At 35.2% G+C, this 18,163-nt stretch overlaps 2 protein-coding genes across 13 annotated transcripts in view; one reads left to right on the top strand and one right to left on the bottom strand.

Moving 5' to 3' along the window:
• Nucleotides 1–18,163, top strand: part of Nrm (neuromusculin) — a 427,671-nt gene that overhangs the window by 372,476 nt on the left and 37,032 nt on the right. For 7 of the 11 annotated variants that reach the window (XM_072016774.1, XM_072016776.1, XM_072016775.1 and 4 more), the window contains 5 exons: nt 69–326; nt 3,025–3,042; nt 4,502–4,642; nt 9,859–9,895; nt 15,545–15,960. In XM_072016774.1, coding sequence (XP_071872875.1) covers nt 69–326; nt 3,025–3,042; nt 4,502–4,642; nt 9,859–9,895; nt 15,545–15,960 — 870 coding nt within the window. The remainder of the gene's footprint in view (nt 1–68; nt 327–3,024; nt 3,043–4,501; nt 4,643–9,858; nt 9,896–15,544; nt 15,961–18,163) is intronic. The other 4 variants (XM_072016778.1, XM_072016780.1, XM_072016773.1 and 1 more) reach the window with 3 other exon arrangements.
• The window catches only part of Kar (monocarboxylate transporter 10-like protein kar), a 195,950-nt gene that overhangs the window by 73,039 nt on the left and 104,748 nt on the right, over nt 1–18,163 (bottom strand). The gene's annotated exons all lie outside the window — the stretch shown is intronic.

Consider the following 18,163-nt stretch of genomic DNA (forward strand, 5'->3'; position numbering starts at 1 on the left):
ACGCGTGTCCAAGTGACACAGATGTATTCGTGCAAAACCAAAGTTAATGTGGCTTTCTTCCTTTGTAGTTAAGCCAGAATGTCACGTGGAAAGGGAACGAATAGACGGGGAGGATTACGTCGTGTGCTCAGCGACGGCCAATCCGAAGGAGACTGATTTCGTTTGGTCGTTGAAGAGTGACAATGACACGCTAGAGCAGAACGCCGAGATGCGCAATGGGAAAAGCTACATCCGCCTCGATACGTCGGTAACCAATTTCCGGACGTACGTTTGCGTTGCTAACAACTCTATCGGCCATTCCAATCCTTGCGACCGCGATGTACCAGGTACGTTCTGATTTGTTTCCTGTTGTACTTGATGATTGCTTATGTTTCTACAAACTAGTAAAATTATATAGATAAAAGTGTTAGGTATTAAAGAAAATGAAATCTAACTTGTGGATAAATTAAATAAGTTATGTTTAACGTGGCGAACGGATCCTTAGCTTAGATGTATTTATGACATTGTTTGATATTATACTTATTTATTATTGTGCAGAATGGTTTCCCATGCAGGTTGGTTTTTTGTATCAATTTTTGTATCTATTTTTTTTTTTTTTTTTTTTTTTTAATGGTCGGAACGGATTTTAATGGTCACGTTTAATTGAAATAACAGAATTTTAATGACGAAGATCTGGTAGACGATGATGATGCTCGGTTTTCAAAACTTGGCAATTTAATTAGGAACGAGATTCCAGCCGAAACTGCTGCGAATTTTTACGAAGAACGCATTCCTTTGCCAGAGTTATTTTTCCTCTCGCGATATCAACATTCCCATCGTGGCTCTTACATTATATTGTGTGGTTGTAATTCACGTGTAAAGAAAAATTCCCGAGACCGAGTATCTGAAAGCGTGAGAGATAAAGAAAGTCTAGAAACGTCTCTTGACCACTTAGAAATACAGCGGAATACCAGCAAGTACTTCATTTATTTAACTCCGCATTTAAATATGTTACGATATAAAACTTGCGTTATTCTTCATTTCTAATTTTCACCATCGATGTTATATTTAATTTTCTCATAAATTTCTTTCATATTTCCCATAAATTATTTAAGGATAATGAAATTTTTTACTAAATTATATCTAAGGTTTATACGAATTAAATTTTCGATCGAAAAAGTTATTTGAGATAGTACGCATGTGTAGATAAATCTTGAACGACCCTTTGATCACCTTATAGTGTTTTCATATTCTAAAGGTACACGTACATTGGAAAGTTACAAAAACGAAATTACTTTCTTGTCAGTGTCACTAAATATTCATAAAGAGATGCTTTACATGTTTGCTCGGATCTTTTGTGGATAGAACCTTATATTAATAATACGCTGAAGCGAAGAAACGAATGGATGATAGGCGATAAAAAGGAAGCGATTCGAAATTAGACGGAATTATTCTTTTACGATAGTTGCAAGAAATATCTTACGGGTTAGTAACGTTGAAATAAAATTTACATAGTGTGAAATTTCAGTCCGAGGTAAATTTCGTTAAGAGTTAAATAAATTGCAGGTAAACTGCCGCTTTTCATGTAGAACAATTTTGAACGAAGCTATTTGTGCGGTCAAAGTACTTGCAATTAAGCATATTTTTATTTCTGGCTATACTTCGTGATCCGCCAGCAAGATTTAACGAACCCGAGGCGAGACACATTTTTCCATGTCTGGGGTTCCAACGCGAACATTCGAGTGAAAGTTCGTAAATTAGATTCTGAATTAGATTCCCCTTGAATACTTGGCAAATTCAAAAGTTTGATTTATTCCAAGTTAAATCGGATTTGTTCTTTTAATTTGCATTCCCCATATATTTTTCTCGTTTATTTAAAAACGTCAAAACGATGGTAATTATTTTTCGCGTGGTTGGCGTACCTGAAATCCGTAGCGCTTCTTTTGAACAGAGAAAACGGTGTTGTTAACAATATGTAGATGGTATGTGAAAACAAAATTGGACGAGGATCGCGATTAAAAACGGAAATTATACTTTTATTAAATGTTATGTTAATTTTATTATCGTAGACACGAATTTTCAATGTTTTTTTAACAACAAACGATGGAGATTCGAGAAGGCGCGGCCAGATTTAAACGAGCATTTTCCGTGATACGAACTCATTTACGTTGCCTCTCGAATTCGAAGTTTCCAACTAAGTAAATCGAGATTGATCTATCTAACAGGGTCATTACATAACAAAGTATTTCTGCAATTATGAAATTAAATGTTAATAAAGATAGATGAATTTCAAGTTAATTGATTTTAATTCTTTCAAATATTAACGTAGCATGACTTAATTTCATCGGGGAAGGATCAGTTTATGAAAATATAACTAAACTATAACTAAAGTAATTGTTATGTGATTAAAATAAATTACGAGTAAGTTCAGACATTTTGTTAATAAATCAAGAAATTAGAAATCTTGTTTATCGTAATTTCTGTTTCGTTTTAACCCAATCCTTCTTTATTTCGATCTTTACATTATGTTTCTGTTCTTAGATTAGGAAAAACAACGTGGTAAATATAATGCAAAATATATAACGATTTAATATTTTAATGAATGCAAACAGTATTTATAAGAATCTTCGTATTTGTAGGAAAATAATTCGGAATTCTTCCAGTGGGACGTTCACTCTTCGACTTTTAAACCGTTATCATTCCTTCGAAGGAAAATGCAACATTACCCCGGAGGATATGAATATCCAAGCGATTAAATAAATCTACGATAAACATTTTTCGGAATAGTTATTAAAATTTTCATAGAAATAGCTTCGTTGTAGCTCGTAATTTAGCATATCGAAGAGGTACATGTGGCTCCCTTAACAGAAAATAGCTCAAAGATCTAAATTACCTAGCGTTGACTTAAAACCATGAATAGTATTAAAACTATACATATATTCTGCGCAATATCGATGTTTAGTTACGGTAATATTTAATAATATTTCCTTCGACGAATGATTAGTATATAAATAAGAAATATTGTACATTCTCGTTTCTTCTTAGCTCACCATGGACATCGAAGTAAGTTCTACCATAATTGTTGTATTAAATATATTACGTTTCAAAATATTAAATATTAGACTGTATTAACGCTGATTTCTTTTTTATATCATTTTTCTGTTATATTGTCACAAGATATGTATGTAGGAATGATCTCGAGAAAGAGACGAGCAGAAAAGAATTTCGAAATAATGTAACGAAACAGAAAGAAATATTCTCAACGCCTTTGTTCTTTTTGAGCATTTCTGTTCGTTCACCACACACGCGCACACACATAGTCGGTATGAACTCCTCAAAGATGCTTTACACGTTCGCCGTGATTATATTCCATTCCTACGTGTATATTTGTCATAACTGTAACAAAGCTTCAAATAACGAAAGGCTAAAATAATTCAAATTGACAAAACGATACAAAGAATAATTTTGTCCTAAATTAGCGAAAAGATCTTAGAAATTACTGTATTTACCTCTTTCTCTATTCAACGGCTTGATTAACTATATAATCCTGTCCTGTAAAACGATATTGTTCTTTAATTTATTAACGAGACAATTTCTTCGCGTGGAGCACTTTTTAAACACTTTTTTGCTACGATAAAGATCGAGAAACTTAAAAAGAGATTAAACGTAATTTGAAAATAATCAGCTGAATAAAAAGCGATCGCGATTATGTTGTTTTCTCCTCAAGGTAGAAAAAGAAATTTTATGCGTTGCTTAGCCCTAAAAATATTTCATCGGGTTTATTTGATTAAAATGGAGCACCCTATATAAGCACATAAACTCTCGTAATAAAGGTAGCTTCTGGTAAAATATTATAGAGCAAGAGAATGGATTAAATATAAGCAGAAATATGAAAAGCTTCCCTTGAGACGGGTCGTCTTACTTTCTGTATTTATAATATTTCACAGCTGTCGCCGAAATTTGAATTGCAACCGTTCTGCCGACTGTTTTATTTCGTAATCAGGAAACGGAGCCTACCGTGAAATCTCGTTACTCTTATTTCCGCAGAAATATTTTTAAAAGATCTGCAGAAAAATTATTGATCCATCGAGTTTTAAGGAAGTTGAAAATATGAAAATTTTAGAAATGTAGATATTTAAAAATTTAATAAGATTTCTGAAAGCTATCTTCTTTTTATTTTTTTCTTTTTTTTTTTTTTTAATAATAATCTTTAAAAGACTTTCAACTGCTTTCAAGAGATTTTACTTTTTATATATACTCTTAGTATTTTCAATCACAGAGTTTCTAAAATTGCTCTTCCAAATATTTATAACCTTCGATACGAGTCTTTTCATTTAAAGAATCGTTATAGTAAATGCTACTAGGTCCTTTCTACTGTCATTAAAAAATCTCAATGTTTTCTAGAAGGAAAGCTTTTGTCAAAAGTTATAAAAGAATTCCTTATTTTGTTTTCTAAGTATTTCAAGAATAACCACGAGCTATGAAATATTAATTTTGATAAATTGATCCACATCAATTTCAGGCCATATACCGTGGTGGCATCAACTGGAGGGAAATCTTCTTCTGATAGTCATCGTTGCCGCTGTTGTCCTTATACTTGTGATAATCATCATTTGCGTGGTGATCTTCATCGTTTGCCGACGCAAACGAAATCAGATGAAATGTAAGTTGCCCTTTCTTTCTAACCATGTGATTGTCATTGTGATTTGTTGTTCACAACGATTCGCATGACGTAGACCATCGAATGGACTTTCTTCGAGATTCTAACAATGTTACAAAACTCGTTCAAAAATTGGAAATACGTCGTACAAAACTAATATAGCCGTTGAAAGAAATTTACGACACTTGCAATTAGTCGAATCAAGATTCCTTGTTATAATCTTTATTAATATTTAATAACTAGAATTGGTAAATTTTTAGGTTTTTTAATTTAGTTATTCTTCGTGATAATATCTGGATAAAATTAATCGTTAAAAGTTGTCCTAAAATTTGAACAATAAAATCTCGAAGAAATCCATTTCAAAATCGAACGATCATCACGATAGGCGAACACTTCACACACACGAACACGCACGCACACATAAACACACGCACACACCTGAAACATGATGACATAATTTACATTGCAGATTGTTCTACGACAAATAAGCATTATTTAAATCATCTGGCAGTTGCATCAGCGACAATGTTTTGAGACAAATATCGTACCGTTGTTCCCATAGAATTTCCATAATAAACGAAATTTACTAAAACATCAGAAATTTGCATAATATACATAATTCGCGAAATTCAAACTTATCGGATCAATTTTACAACCTATCCGTTACACGTTCCGACGAAATTAGTCGTACACATCGTCACTGGGAATTTACGAAGCTACTGGTAACAATGCAATTTCATAATGACCATCGAATCGTTGGTAATTAACGCCGGCATGGTAGCGTTGTTCCATTGTCAGGATTGAAAAACTGCGAGCACGTAATGCATATTTGTCGTCGTGGCATCTCGCGAGGGGTGCAATTCATACGTCTCTAGAACAGTTATTATCGGGATAGGGATAAAAAGAAAAAAGAAAAAACAGGAGAAAAGGAAGAAAAGCAGGAAACGATGATAACAGGTTGCGGTAATTTTGTTCCAACACGATTCGGTTCTCTGTATGCATACAGTGATCGTTAGAATCATTGGCACAGTGATTAAATTTTCCTGCTACATTCTGTGTAAATCTGCGATTACAAGCATTCCATTTCTTTTATAAAACGCAACTTCTCCGGTCAAAGTTTAAATACGATCGATTATTGCTACTTATAATCTCGTGATGTGAAAATATAAAAAATTACCGTAACACGGTCGTAATCAAAACGTTACACACGTATATTTTTCTAAAGAACAAGTAGATATCAAAAAGTCCTTTGTATCGTTGGCTTCAGTACAGTATCCAGACTGCAAAGTATTCGGTTAGAATGACACCTTCTGCGGGCTTTTGAGGTAGCCCGAAGCCGAAAATAAGCGTCGTTTCTCGTGAAAAGAATGCGTCAAAAATGTCGGTCAACTCGTTGATTTTGACTTTGAATTTTCGTAGATATGTTTGTCTTTTTTTTAATTTAATAGTTTTAACTCGCTGTATGACTCTGTATACATTTGAATCGTGTCGCGAAATCTTGATAATCCAACTAGAATCACGATTAACGGGAAAGCTTGTGCCGACTATGCGCTTACAAGACGTTTTTCGGTAGTTTACAGCTTGCGCGATTACGATCTCGGTGTTGTTAACGATGGGAAGGCTGTCGAGCGAGTGACGACATGAAAGTTGCCGAACGTCGGCGAAACGAGCAGTAAGCGAGACGGGGTTCGCTGCGGGACGGAATTGAGAGCAAAAACGCTAGATCCGACGCCGTGTCGAGCACAAAAACGCTAGATACGGCACGCAATGTTAAAACCCGCGAATCCGTTATGGTCCCCGAACACGTTCAGTTTCGTAGAAAATGACCCTCGTTTAATACCGTCGAAATATCGTCGAAAACGCACATTCGTCAACAATTTTGCAGTCGGCTACTATATCATATATTTTCGTTGTATTCTCGAATGTGCCAATTATTTCATCATTTTATTATTGAATAACGAATTATTCTGTCTTAGAAAACGAAATCACTATCGTACCAATTTTTAATCGTTGCTTATGACGCATTTAAACTTTATATTGAAAAGTCACGTTTTACAAAGAAAGGTAATTAATGGTGCTTTTCACGAATTTCCACGGATTTCAGAAGAAAAGCTAATCCGTGCTGATACTTTCGTGAATCACTGTACGCATAACAGACCATACGTTACTCTTTGTGCAACGAGATCTCGTTTCGCTGATATCCATTCGCTCGCTTTACTCGTACTGTTTACAACGTTGTTCAATCTAACCAGAGTAAAATGGAAAGAGAGTAACGGAGGCTCATAACGATCGACGCATCGCGTTCGTGACACAACGATGTGCACGATATATCGGGAATCGGCAACGCTCGAACGCTAAAAACGCGATGCTTGTGTTTTCATTGTTTCGAAACCACTCAACGACTTTTTTTCACGGTATGAATTTTCTCTCAGGAATTGACAAAGTTAATCCTACGTGCTAAGTTTGCATGTTTTGCTTGAGTTGAGTTTGAAAATAAAATAAAGAAAAGAAGCAAAGAACAGGAGATAACGTAAGGATGCCCGACCGATCTGAAAAGGATGGTCGAGCAGAAAATTATCTTTTTCTCTGTTCTCTTAGCTTCTGTATTTTGTATAATTGAAGTTGTGGCGTTGTCGTGTAAGGCCTAGGCCCAAAAATTCAAGACTCTGTTTGCTCGTCGAGAGTATTTTTTACGATACGTCGAGACGTTGTTCACCTGTATAAAGTTACATTACTATCCATCCGACCTAGTTGCAGATATTCAATCGATCAACGTTACACGAATACTAGAATTTTAGAAACGCTAGAAGACGTCAATTACAGAAAAATGTACGAAATTTTGTTATTAAATTTCTGTAAACTAAGTTTACCTAATTACAGTCATAATTATATATATATACATATTTCTATATGTAATTGATTTTAAGTGCAACAAGTTCTTCAATATGATGACAATACAGTAATATAAAATCGAATATCCTCTATTGCTCCAAATGATGAAATTTCACTTTTCTCTCTTGTACAATTATTATTAAGTACGGTATATCATTTGGATTAATGTTCGTACGATTGAATGGCCGCAACTAGACCTGCATAAATCATGCACTGCATACATTATTTTGCGTTGTTATTATCGCATAGTTCATGCTAGTTACAGAAAACAAAGCATGTCTATTATGTTACGTAATCATATAAGGTAGATGGACAATGCGAATTTCCCATTTGGATGCAAAGACAAGTACATACATGTATACAAATTGTTAAGTATACGAACTCGTGCTGCGCCATTGTAACAAACGAAGAAACATCGCGTTTCACCAACTGCTTCGTGGACATTTTTACATCCCCTTCGTTCGTGCAATTAATTTTAACGTAAATTAATTTTAACCATTCTTACACATAAAATGCGCTTAATTATGTGTATCGTTTATATACGGAAACAGTATAGAAATTTAATTAATATAAAGGTGTAATATGGAACGAACCATCTTTAGAAACAGCAACATTTTTCTCTTAAATATATGACTTTTCAAAAAATATATTTGGTCAACGATGTCATCGATAAAAAATATTCAAACGAATAATTTATCACATCGTTTCATATTTATTAGAACCTTATTATCATATTTTCGAAAAAAAAAAAGGATATTCATTTTGCTGGACGATTAAAACGAATGAATTACTGGGGATTTTAATCAACTGAATTTTGATGCATCAACGAGAAGAATTCTTTGAATAATATGCACGTTGCGAGTTTCATTTTGGTAATCGCGATATATCAAATTGTCTTATAATAATTATCTATCGTTATATGACGAAACAACGTTATAATATTTCGTTAAAATGCAATGATATATCCTATATTTGATACGCGATCACTGGGATTGGCTGTCGTTGTTTATAAAATCAGATCGATATTCTCTGTAGACGAAAGAAAACAAAATAGAAATACAAATGCTGAAAATCGAAGAATCGTTTCTTCCATTACACCATTAAAGCGTTATTTTAAAATGAACAACATTTTTGACAGTCATTCTGTTTTATCGCATATTTGGTGAGATTGAAAGAGGATTATTTATTATGAATCACTGCTAAATGATAAAATACTGACTATCAATGAATATTGGTTGTAATTGGATATTAATCTTTTAACGAAGCAATCGAATTGGATTTTACCTATTGATGAAAAGCCAACAAAACAAAAACTGTCGAATTTTGTACAAACAGTTCAATTAATAAATACAATATAACTTTTCTATATTTTACTGCAATCGTTAAAAGAAAAGTTTTTTAATGACTAGAAACTGAATATCTCGCATCATTGTTTAAAAATTATTCGAACGAATTTATTGCCTAGAAAAATGGAAGATTACTCCGAGAAACGGCCGTAAAATTATTCAATAAATGGCAAAAACAATTGTATAGAAACGTCTTTAAATCTTCTTTAACGTTTGCTCAAACCCATGAATTTTATAGAAACCCTCAATTATTTTAGCGAGTTTAATCTTTCGTCGGATTCGCATAATTGATACAATTTGAGGCTTTCAAATGTAAGCTATGTCCAATGGGAATTATATCCCGATATTACGTCATGAATTAGTACACCCATTTCGCTATCATTGCTAATGTGTGTACCATTTGTCCGCCGAAGAAATCATTTCCTGGATATAATTTCTATTAGTCGCAGCGTACAACCAAAAACCTTAAATTCCAACATCCGATTACTAATCTCGTTAAAGCAAATTTTTCTTAGCTCGACCAACGAAATTACAAATATCCCAATTTTAAAAGTTCGCCAATCTAACTCGATCTTGTCATTCTACCTCAAATAAAATTCGCCACGCAACAACGAACGAAATGGATGGTAAATTCTCCGATGAAAATGCCCTAGAAGTTGCACTGGTCAAAAAACAACTAAAAAAAAAAAAATAGAAAAAAAAATCATTCACCAAGAATCTCTGCCCATGGAATAGCGTTAGGAACTGTTCGAACGCGATCTTCTTCTTCTTCGGGAAGTTAGCCGCCGTTAATTAAATTCACGGCGTCGTAAACTTCGAACCGGAAAGAACGTCTCTGATTAAACAGGGTCGCGCTCACGAAGCATCATTTCCGGTTGGCGCAGCACGGGTCTCGTTCTTCGGTAGTATCTCACTAACACAGAAAAACTGATTCGTTTTCTGCTCTACTTTTTTAATTTGGACTTGCTAAACAAAACACAGACAGTAATCGGGTGGTCGAGCTGGAGGAACGTGAACAGTAAGTACGAAAACGCAGAGCATCCTAACACTTCTCGCTTCTCTTTTCTATCTTCCGTTTCAATTTCTCTTCCGTTATCTCTTCGCTGTTTTCTCCTTCCTTTTTCTTTTCTTATCGCTCTTCTTTCTTATTCTCGTTGTTGTTATATGCGTTTTGCGATCGCTGGCTTGGCTGTCTTTCCGTTGCATAACAGCGATCCCTGTTATTTCGAGAGGTTAGCCTAATTTCCGGCCGCTTGATGCTCGCCTCGGTAGGGCCGCGATATTGCCGGAACGTGCGCTTCCGCTTTCCACCGGCAAGAAAATGTATTTTTCGCTTTATGAAATGGCTGCACGCGCAACGCTACGCTAATAATTCAGGAAAATATTCGGCACACTGCACGAACACAACGCATACACAAGCTCACGAAAGTATTCCAATAGACACATTTTATGAATATATGTATTATGTGTGTTATATTTGCATAAGTTGTAATTAGTACTGTTACGAGACTCGACTGTCATGATTACGTTGGTAAAGTACGTTGGAAACTAATCTTTAAATATTTATGAAAATTATGAGATATTCAGTGCAAGCATATATTTCATTTCAAACATTATATTTACAAAAATTAAATTACATTAATCATTGGTAAATTACATTACATTAATAAGCATTAAATATTCATTGCGATCGTTTGTAATATTTATTATACGCTTAAAATGACTATACATGCTGTGTACTAATCTTTTATTTATATTTATATACATATGTCCTTACGATAAATATCTTGTAACTTCTCTATATGTTTCAATTGGTTTCATATTTGACCATTATAATCGTGTCAGTCGTGTCTCGTTATAGTGCTAAATAGAATTTCAAAACTTTTTATTTCACATGTACGATATGAATATGAAAACATTTCTATGTTAAATATTCAAATACTTTCGAGAACCAATGTATACACGTTTGGTGCGTCATAGATTGTAGGTTTGTGTGTGTGCGCGCGCGTGTGTGTGCGTATGTTTTAACGTATCCAGGACTCGGCTGTTAACCCGGGATACCAACCCGACGTAGGTAAATCTCGTTATACGATTGATCGATGGAATTATCGGCTTCGCGTATCGTCGGTTTAACAGGTGACGCGCAACACCGAACCGAGATCCTGTGAACTCTCGTTTAGATCAAGTGGAAGGATCTCTTTTTATAACTTGAATTATGGATAGGATGCTAGAGAAATGGATATCTTTTTCATAATTATTTCGATGAATGTAGCGTTTCTATGTGTTGTTTCTTGTACGGTTTATGTGAAAAAGAAAAGTTTATGCGGTGAAGTACATTTGGGAATAGAAAACGGATATTTGGACGAAGCTTTGTTTGTTAAGAAAATCGTCTTTAAGGATAGTTGTGAAATACATTGTCGTTGTTATCTTGTTTCATTTAAAACGTCGTATCTTTTAAAAGAAAAACGACGAATGTTTCCTGTCAACAAAAATGGGGTTGACGATCATGCTTGAAAATATATTAGATACTCCGAATAAAATATAATTCTGCTAGAAAATGTCTTAGGTATTGAAAGAATTGAGATCTAATCAAATCGTAAATACGAAATCTTATGTTAAAAAAAAAAAAAGAGAGAGAGAACTCGTATCTTGTACTTCCATTTGATCTCCTTATGCAGAACCATCCACTTAATGCATCAACCTTCAAGTAATCTCTGAAATTCAACTGCAAAGCTTAAAATATGTTTCGGTGAATATTAAAAGCTTCGCAAGGATTCTCAGATCTCTTGTTAGTGAAGCACCAAATATTAACCACCTTAATCTTCACGTCAGCACTCACCCTCCACTTAACCAAACATACCAAATCACTTCTGTAAATCTTCACGGTACATCACCAAATATTTTTACTATACACACACACACAGACATACACATACACACACATGCACCAGCATATCTGCTAAAGCTTCGATACCACCGTAATCTATTTTTCCAGTACTTTAAACGACTGTTTATCACGTAAATGGAGTCTCTATCGCCATATATATATATATATATTATATTAATCGTATCGTGGTGCTGAATGCACGTATTATAAGCGCCATGACTTACCGTCTTTATTGGTGTGCGTTAATGTAACAGCAACCGCTGTGATATGTGTAGTGTGCACGAGATTGTCTCCGATCTCCAATCTCACAGGAAGGTCCTCTCCAGCCCCTTCCTCATCCTCCACTATCCTCTTCTCACCCTCCGCGTCTTTCTTCCTCTCTCTCTCTCCCTCTCCCTCTTTCTCCCGCCCTTGTCTTCCTCTACGCCTGAATGCATGTCCTGTTGCATAATTTAGTGACCACTTCCGGCTTATAATAGTTTACTGTCGAAGTCTGCATAGAGGTAAGTCAGGTGAGGGTCGCACGTGCAAATGAATAGGGTGGCAAAGTTCTTTGTTATTCGAATGTAGCACTGTGCCCGTTGTATTGCATAATTTAGAGACGATTAGATATACTGACTGGCCCTTTTCCTGTCTCTTCGTCGTTACTACTTCGCCTCTGTTTCTCTTTCTCCCTTTCTTTCTCTCTATTACGCTCTGTTACAATAGCCCTCTATTCTATCGGGTTCGCGGAGACACTTTTGGAGGTGAAAGGTAGGTGAAGGGTTGCATGCTCGATGAGTAGAAAACTCTCTTATTGAGTTGGCTGTCGTTCAAATCGTGACTTGAAACGAAGAATCCTTTTGGCGGCAGCGAATTTTTCGGCACGCCCCGTATGCTACTCCACGCCCGGTGAATATTTAACCGGCGTACTATCGCCGCGTCCGGCTCGATATTTCGATATAAACACGCGATTAAATTAACGTACCACGGTATTGATATTTCTTTCTTCTTTTTCTTTTCTTTCTTCTTTTCTTTTTTAAGGTACATTCAATCAACCAGTCTGCGCGATTATACGAAGAAATTATATTTTTTCTGGTTTCGTTTTGTTCCGCTAGAAAAATTTATCGAGGGGAAACCCCGTAGGAAAATTATTCTGTTATACAATACTGTCGTTACACCGTAGTTTATTAGCTAATGATATTAATTAATTCGATATACTAATATTGCCTTCTCGTTTAAAATATAAGGTGTACTAAAGAAGTTACTGTTTGCAAACAATACTTTTTATTATATGCTCTTAGAAGTATTGATGGAAGATGAGTGGAACAATTACGTCTTCCTTTAAATTCTCGATACAATCGTCAGAATTTCATTTTATTTTCACTGCGCTTTCCATCGAGGTGAATTCGATATTCGACGTACATCTCCGGTAGAAACAGCGGCAAATTAAAAAAGATTGACTGGCATTTCACTGGCACGACGCTTTTGATGAATTGCCAGCGTCCACGCATATCCTATGCATATGCAATTCATCAAGTACGAAGGGGAAAAAGTCGAATTTTATTATCGACATCATCACGATACCGCAACTTTTAGAATTTCTACTTAGAAAAAACTTTGCATTTAATCTGTGACCCTTGTGTTTTTTCTACTCTTCTGTTACGGGAACCTGCATTTACACCTTATTTAATTAAGCAGGAAAGGTATGGGTTTTATCGTTATACCGTGATTATTAGATTTCTGAAAGATATCAGTTAGATATTAAAATCTCATCTAAAATAATAGAAAAAATTATTAATAATTAATAAATTACTAATAATTAATTACTTGATAGATTTTCAAGAATCTATGTTTCCTTTCGATCCTTTTATGCAAAGCTATCTTCGCGAAATTATCGTCGATCGTAGATCTATAATTCGTGGAACGTATCGTTAACTAAGGGGAGGAAAAATTACGAATTAAAAGCGATCTCACGTAACAGAATGATTCGTCGGAGGCTGGTGTCTTTCGTGACGTCGAATACGATAGGAGTGAAAAAAATATTTGAGAAATGCTTGAAACGGAGTGGAACGATCGGTTGAAAATTTAATTAAAAAGTTAGAAAGAGCAGACACGTGTGCAGACGGCGCGTAATGCCCGATAGATGACTTTGTACGAAGCAGAGAAAGAGTGAGAGAAAGAGAGGGGGGGGGGCAACCAAAAGGATTCTTCGTCCATTTAATTGTTATCTTAGAAAGTTAACCTTTTTAAAGTGTTGTGTCCATGTTATCCCTGTTACCAGCGTAATTCGGGTATCTTAGGAAAAGTTTCGTACAAATCTGATTAAAAGTAGAAGTTAACGTCCTTCTGTGTTATTTTGGAACTGGCAACAATAAAACGCGCAATTCTTCTTATTGTTAGTCTCGCGACAGTGAACGTGTTCGATAATACTTTGAAATTCTCTTGGTTCTCCGTTTTATTCGCACATCTCGTCCTCATTTTACGCTTTCCAGATCTTTTTGCTCGAACAAATTGAAAACTTTGCGTAACAGCTAGTAAATCGCGTGAAAGCTAGGCAGGAAAACGACAAAGATTAATTCAGCATAATTTGCAATGTAAATTAAGACTGTTATCGATAACGAATAACGCTTAGGTTGAATTAGATCGAATAGAATTTTTCAGATATTTTGTTGCAATTAACAATGACAACGCAAACAGAGATTAGTCTACTGAAATAACGAAGAAAGTGAACTGAAAATTCTGAGAATCGGAACACTGATTCGTGACAATTTGCGATGGAAACTAAGATTGTCAATAACGAACAATTTTCTATATATTACTTTGTTACAATTAATAATAATGACGCAAATAGAGATTATCGTACTAAGATAATGAACAAGATGCGTCGCGACGATCCTTATCTACACGATACCCTGCCCTTATTTCGGTTAATTTTGGTAAATTGATGCTTTGAAATGATTAATTACTATAGAATCCTATACAAGTGAAATTGATAACCCCAGTAATAGATTGCCTGTCTGTAACCTGAATAATGTAACACCATAATCCTAACAATGCATTTCATCCACCTTATTCAAGCGCACATAATAAATCTTCATTCCTAAACAAATTAACCTAATTCATCACCAATAAACTCAATGGTATCTAATCTGTCAATGATCAAAAAATATGTCATTCTAACCTTTCGATTTCGTTGTTACAACAAGCTGAGTTTCTCAGACGTATTCGCAAAAACCAAACCATAAAAATTAAAATAAAATTAACGATAAAAATACTAGGAAGAAATTGAAATAGGAGCTAAGAACGTGTTTAATCGATCAAAACAATCTAAGTGTTTCAGAAATTCTTAATCTCTGTAGTGTAGGATCATTTTTTATTTGTTTCTCGTATGTCCTATACAGTAATTATTGGATTGGCAACTAAGTGGTTGCGGATGTTGTCATTAAGTGGTAATTGCTAACCCAATAATTACCAAACTATTCGGATCTTCGTCGATTCTAATAAAAACTGCCTTTATTGAAATACCATTGAAGAACATTTTCACTGATGTTAGAGAGAGAGAGGGAGAGAGAGGTAGTCAAAGCAAAAGATTCAAAGAACACGCGAACAAAGAAAAACCTTCGACCAATTTTCCTCTAGACCCTTTAGCTTGTGATAAATCAGACTCCTAGAGGATTCTCGTCTGTACGACGGTAACAGAAACGATCAGGACACGACACTACAAAGCTCGAGCCAGTTAGACGATAAACACAAGCTTTTGAAACCCTGAAAAAAAAAACGTGATCGTTGCGAACACAGTCCAGACGGTGGGCCACCGAGTCCAACGGTGTCCTCTCATTCAACTCAAACAACGGTGCACCCAACGGCTGCACCAAGATGGCCGCTGAAACCCGGGGTATTGGTGCACATCAATCGAAGCCACAGCCTACGGTCAGGTCTGAGCGTTCGCGCGAACGAATCCCTACGAAACGAGCTGATGAACAGACGTAACGACGAGCCAACTATCGCCGATCGTTTCATCGTCGAGACGACGATCGCGAAAGTCGCCGGTGGCAAAGTATTCCGAAGGCGTAAGGAACACCCGCAGAGGAGCATGACCGTGTCCGGTCTGCATGACGAGGGTATGCTTGCCAGAGCTAATAAAATTAAGGCGATGTTTGGAGTGCAGCTTAAAGAGCAGGCCACTTTGCCAGGCATTTCCAGAGAGAAAACAGGTGAGTCCGCGCAAGAAACGCGTTACCTACTGTGTAGAGACTGTCGCTTTAGTGTTGGCACGCTTGGAATTTCGATGAACGGGTCCCGAATGTACAATAACTCACAAAACTATTCGTACACTTGTAGAAGCCATTCATAAATATATTATGTGCGTTATACGAAACATTCTGAAATCCTATTAGCATCGTAATGAATTTATGCGTTATTCGTACATTATACGTACTTATTATATAATCCTAGATGATTATTCGTGGTTGCTTATATTCGTATTTTTGCTAAATATATCAAAATTTGATCGATATATTCGTAACAGTCTTGTCTCGTCGTAGTAAGTGAAATTGAAACATGTTTTATCATATAACACGTACAATATGTAGGCACAATGTGTGATATGTTCTAATACGTTTTATATAATACATAGAATATATATATTAAAAGTTTCTATGGAAAGTATTCAAATACTTTATCGAGTCACTGGATCCTTTTGCGCGGGTCGGTAATCAGCTGACCACTGGTTCGTTGAGAATTTTATCGTGACGACGCAGCTGTGTTTTAACCGTTTCGTGGCCAGAGGAAAAGCTTAATTCGATTATAAAGGATAGGAGCTCCGTGACGGATAGCATATCTGGGAAGTAAAGGACGGCGGAAAAATTAGGAAGTAAAAATGTAAATTTAATGCAAGAAGCTTAAAGGTCTGTGGATCGAGAAATAAAGCTCTCTTTGTACCGGTGTGTTAACTTTGTGCCACTAATTACTCTTAAAAGCGCTGTCGTACTTCGTTAATGCTCCCAGATATTACTTTATCCGGTTTATTTTTTTACATCGTGTCGAAGATCGGATCATGATCTTGTTAGATTTGTTCTTGCTAAACCTCCATCGAGGTTTCAAATGCTTAATAAAGGAAAAAAGCTTCTTAAAAAAGTGACGTTAAAATTTCACCTAGTACACCTATACTTGATAAATAATCCGGCATTTCATAGCGATTGGACCATTCTGTTACCACTGTGCGTTACATCGTGTCGAGAATATCGTTGACAGTACAGATACAAACAACGTACGACGAAAACAATTCGTATACACGTGTACTCGATTAAATAACAAATCGGCTTATATACAGAAATAAAGAATAAATTCAATGGCGAGAAATTTCAATGGTCGTATCTCGAAAATAACGACTCAATGGCATCGTTGAAGTTTTATCATCGTGAAAATTCGAATTTCAATCACCTCAAATCCGTAATCAAATCTCTTCTGCGAAAGTATCTTTACGTTTCCGGCGATGCGATGTTTCAATCGCGAGAAGTTTAAAGGTATCCGGATTCGCAATGAAATTGCAACAAATTCCGATTTATTAAGCAAATTACCCAGCCATGCTTAATTAAAACTAGGGACTGCAATTTCGCGGTGCTCGCCCAAGTGTATCGAATATTTGATAAACGAATCGACTATGTTAAACAGACTCGATGTTCGTTCGAACGAAAAGTTGTATAACGTTTGCGTGCCGATTTGCCAACATTAAAAACTGTACAGTCGATACATCTCCTATAGGCTACCTACCATCGAATACATCATATTTCTTGTTAAACGTTACGGCTTCATTAACGTTAAATGCTCAACGATGGAAAAATTCTAGCTGCTCGATGTCCTACAAAACGCAAATAAATTACTTACAACTGAATATTTCAATAATACCAATACCATAAATTTACCGTCACGATATTTTCCGTTATAGAGCTCGTCGAATATTTCCATCGTTGGAAAAGACGTATCCATATACAAGATAATTTTTCTTTTTTAAAGATGAAGCATATTTTTTTCTTATCTATTATCCATTGCAATTAGATAATTTCGATAGGAAATAAAAAAATTGGAAAGTCTTTTTATAAATGCGTCTGTCAAAGTATGGATTTCTTGAAAAAAATGTTATAAAAGTATAATGGAAGAAAAATGAAAAATTTGTACCAGAAGTATATTTAAAATAATGTATTAATAATACTTAAAATGTCCACTAATATTTTTCATGTAGATTACCACGATGTAGATTATGCTTCAATTACATTACTTAATTATAATTTGCATTCTGTGTTTTACGTAATAAATGTCATCGATGGTTTTCATCGCGAAAAATATAGAATATAAATTAAAATTACAACGACCCAAAATTATACTGAATCACCCATTAAATATTAAATCTGTATAAAA

Source organism: Bombus fervidus, chromosome 14 (assembly GCF_041682495.2).
Source record: "Bombus fervidus isolate BK054 chromosome 14, iyBomFerv1, whole genome shotgun sequence".
Taxonomy (NCBI): domain Eukaryota; kingdom Metazoa; phylum Arthropoda; class Insecta; order Hymenoptera; family Apidae; genus Bombus; species Bombus fervidus.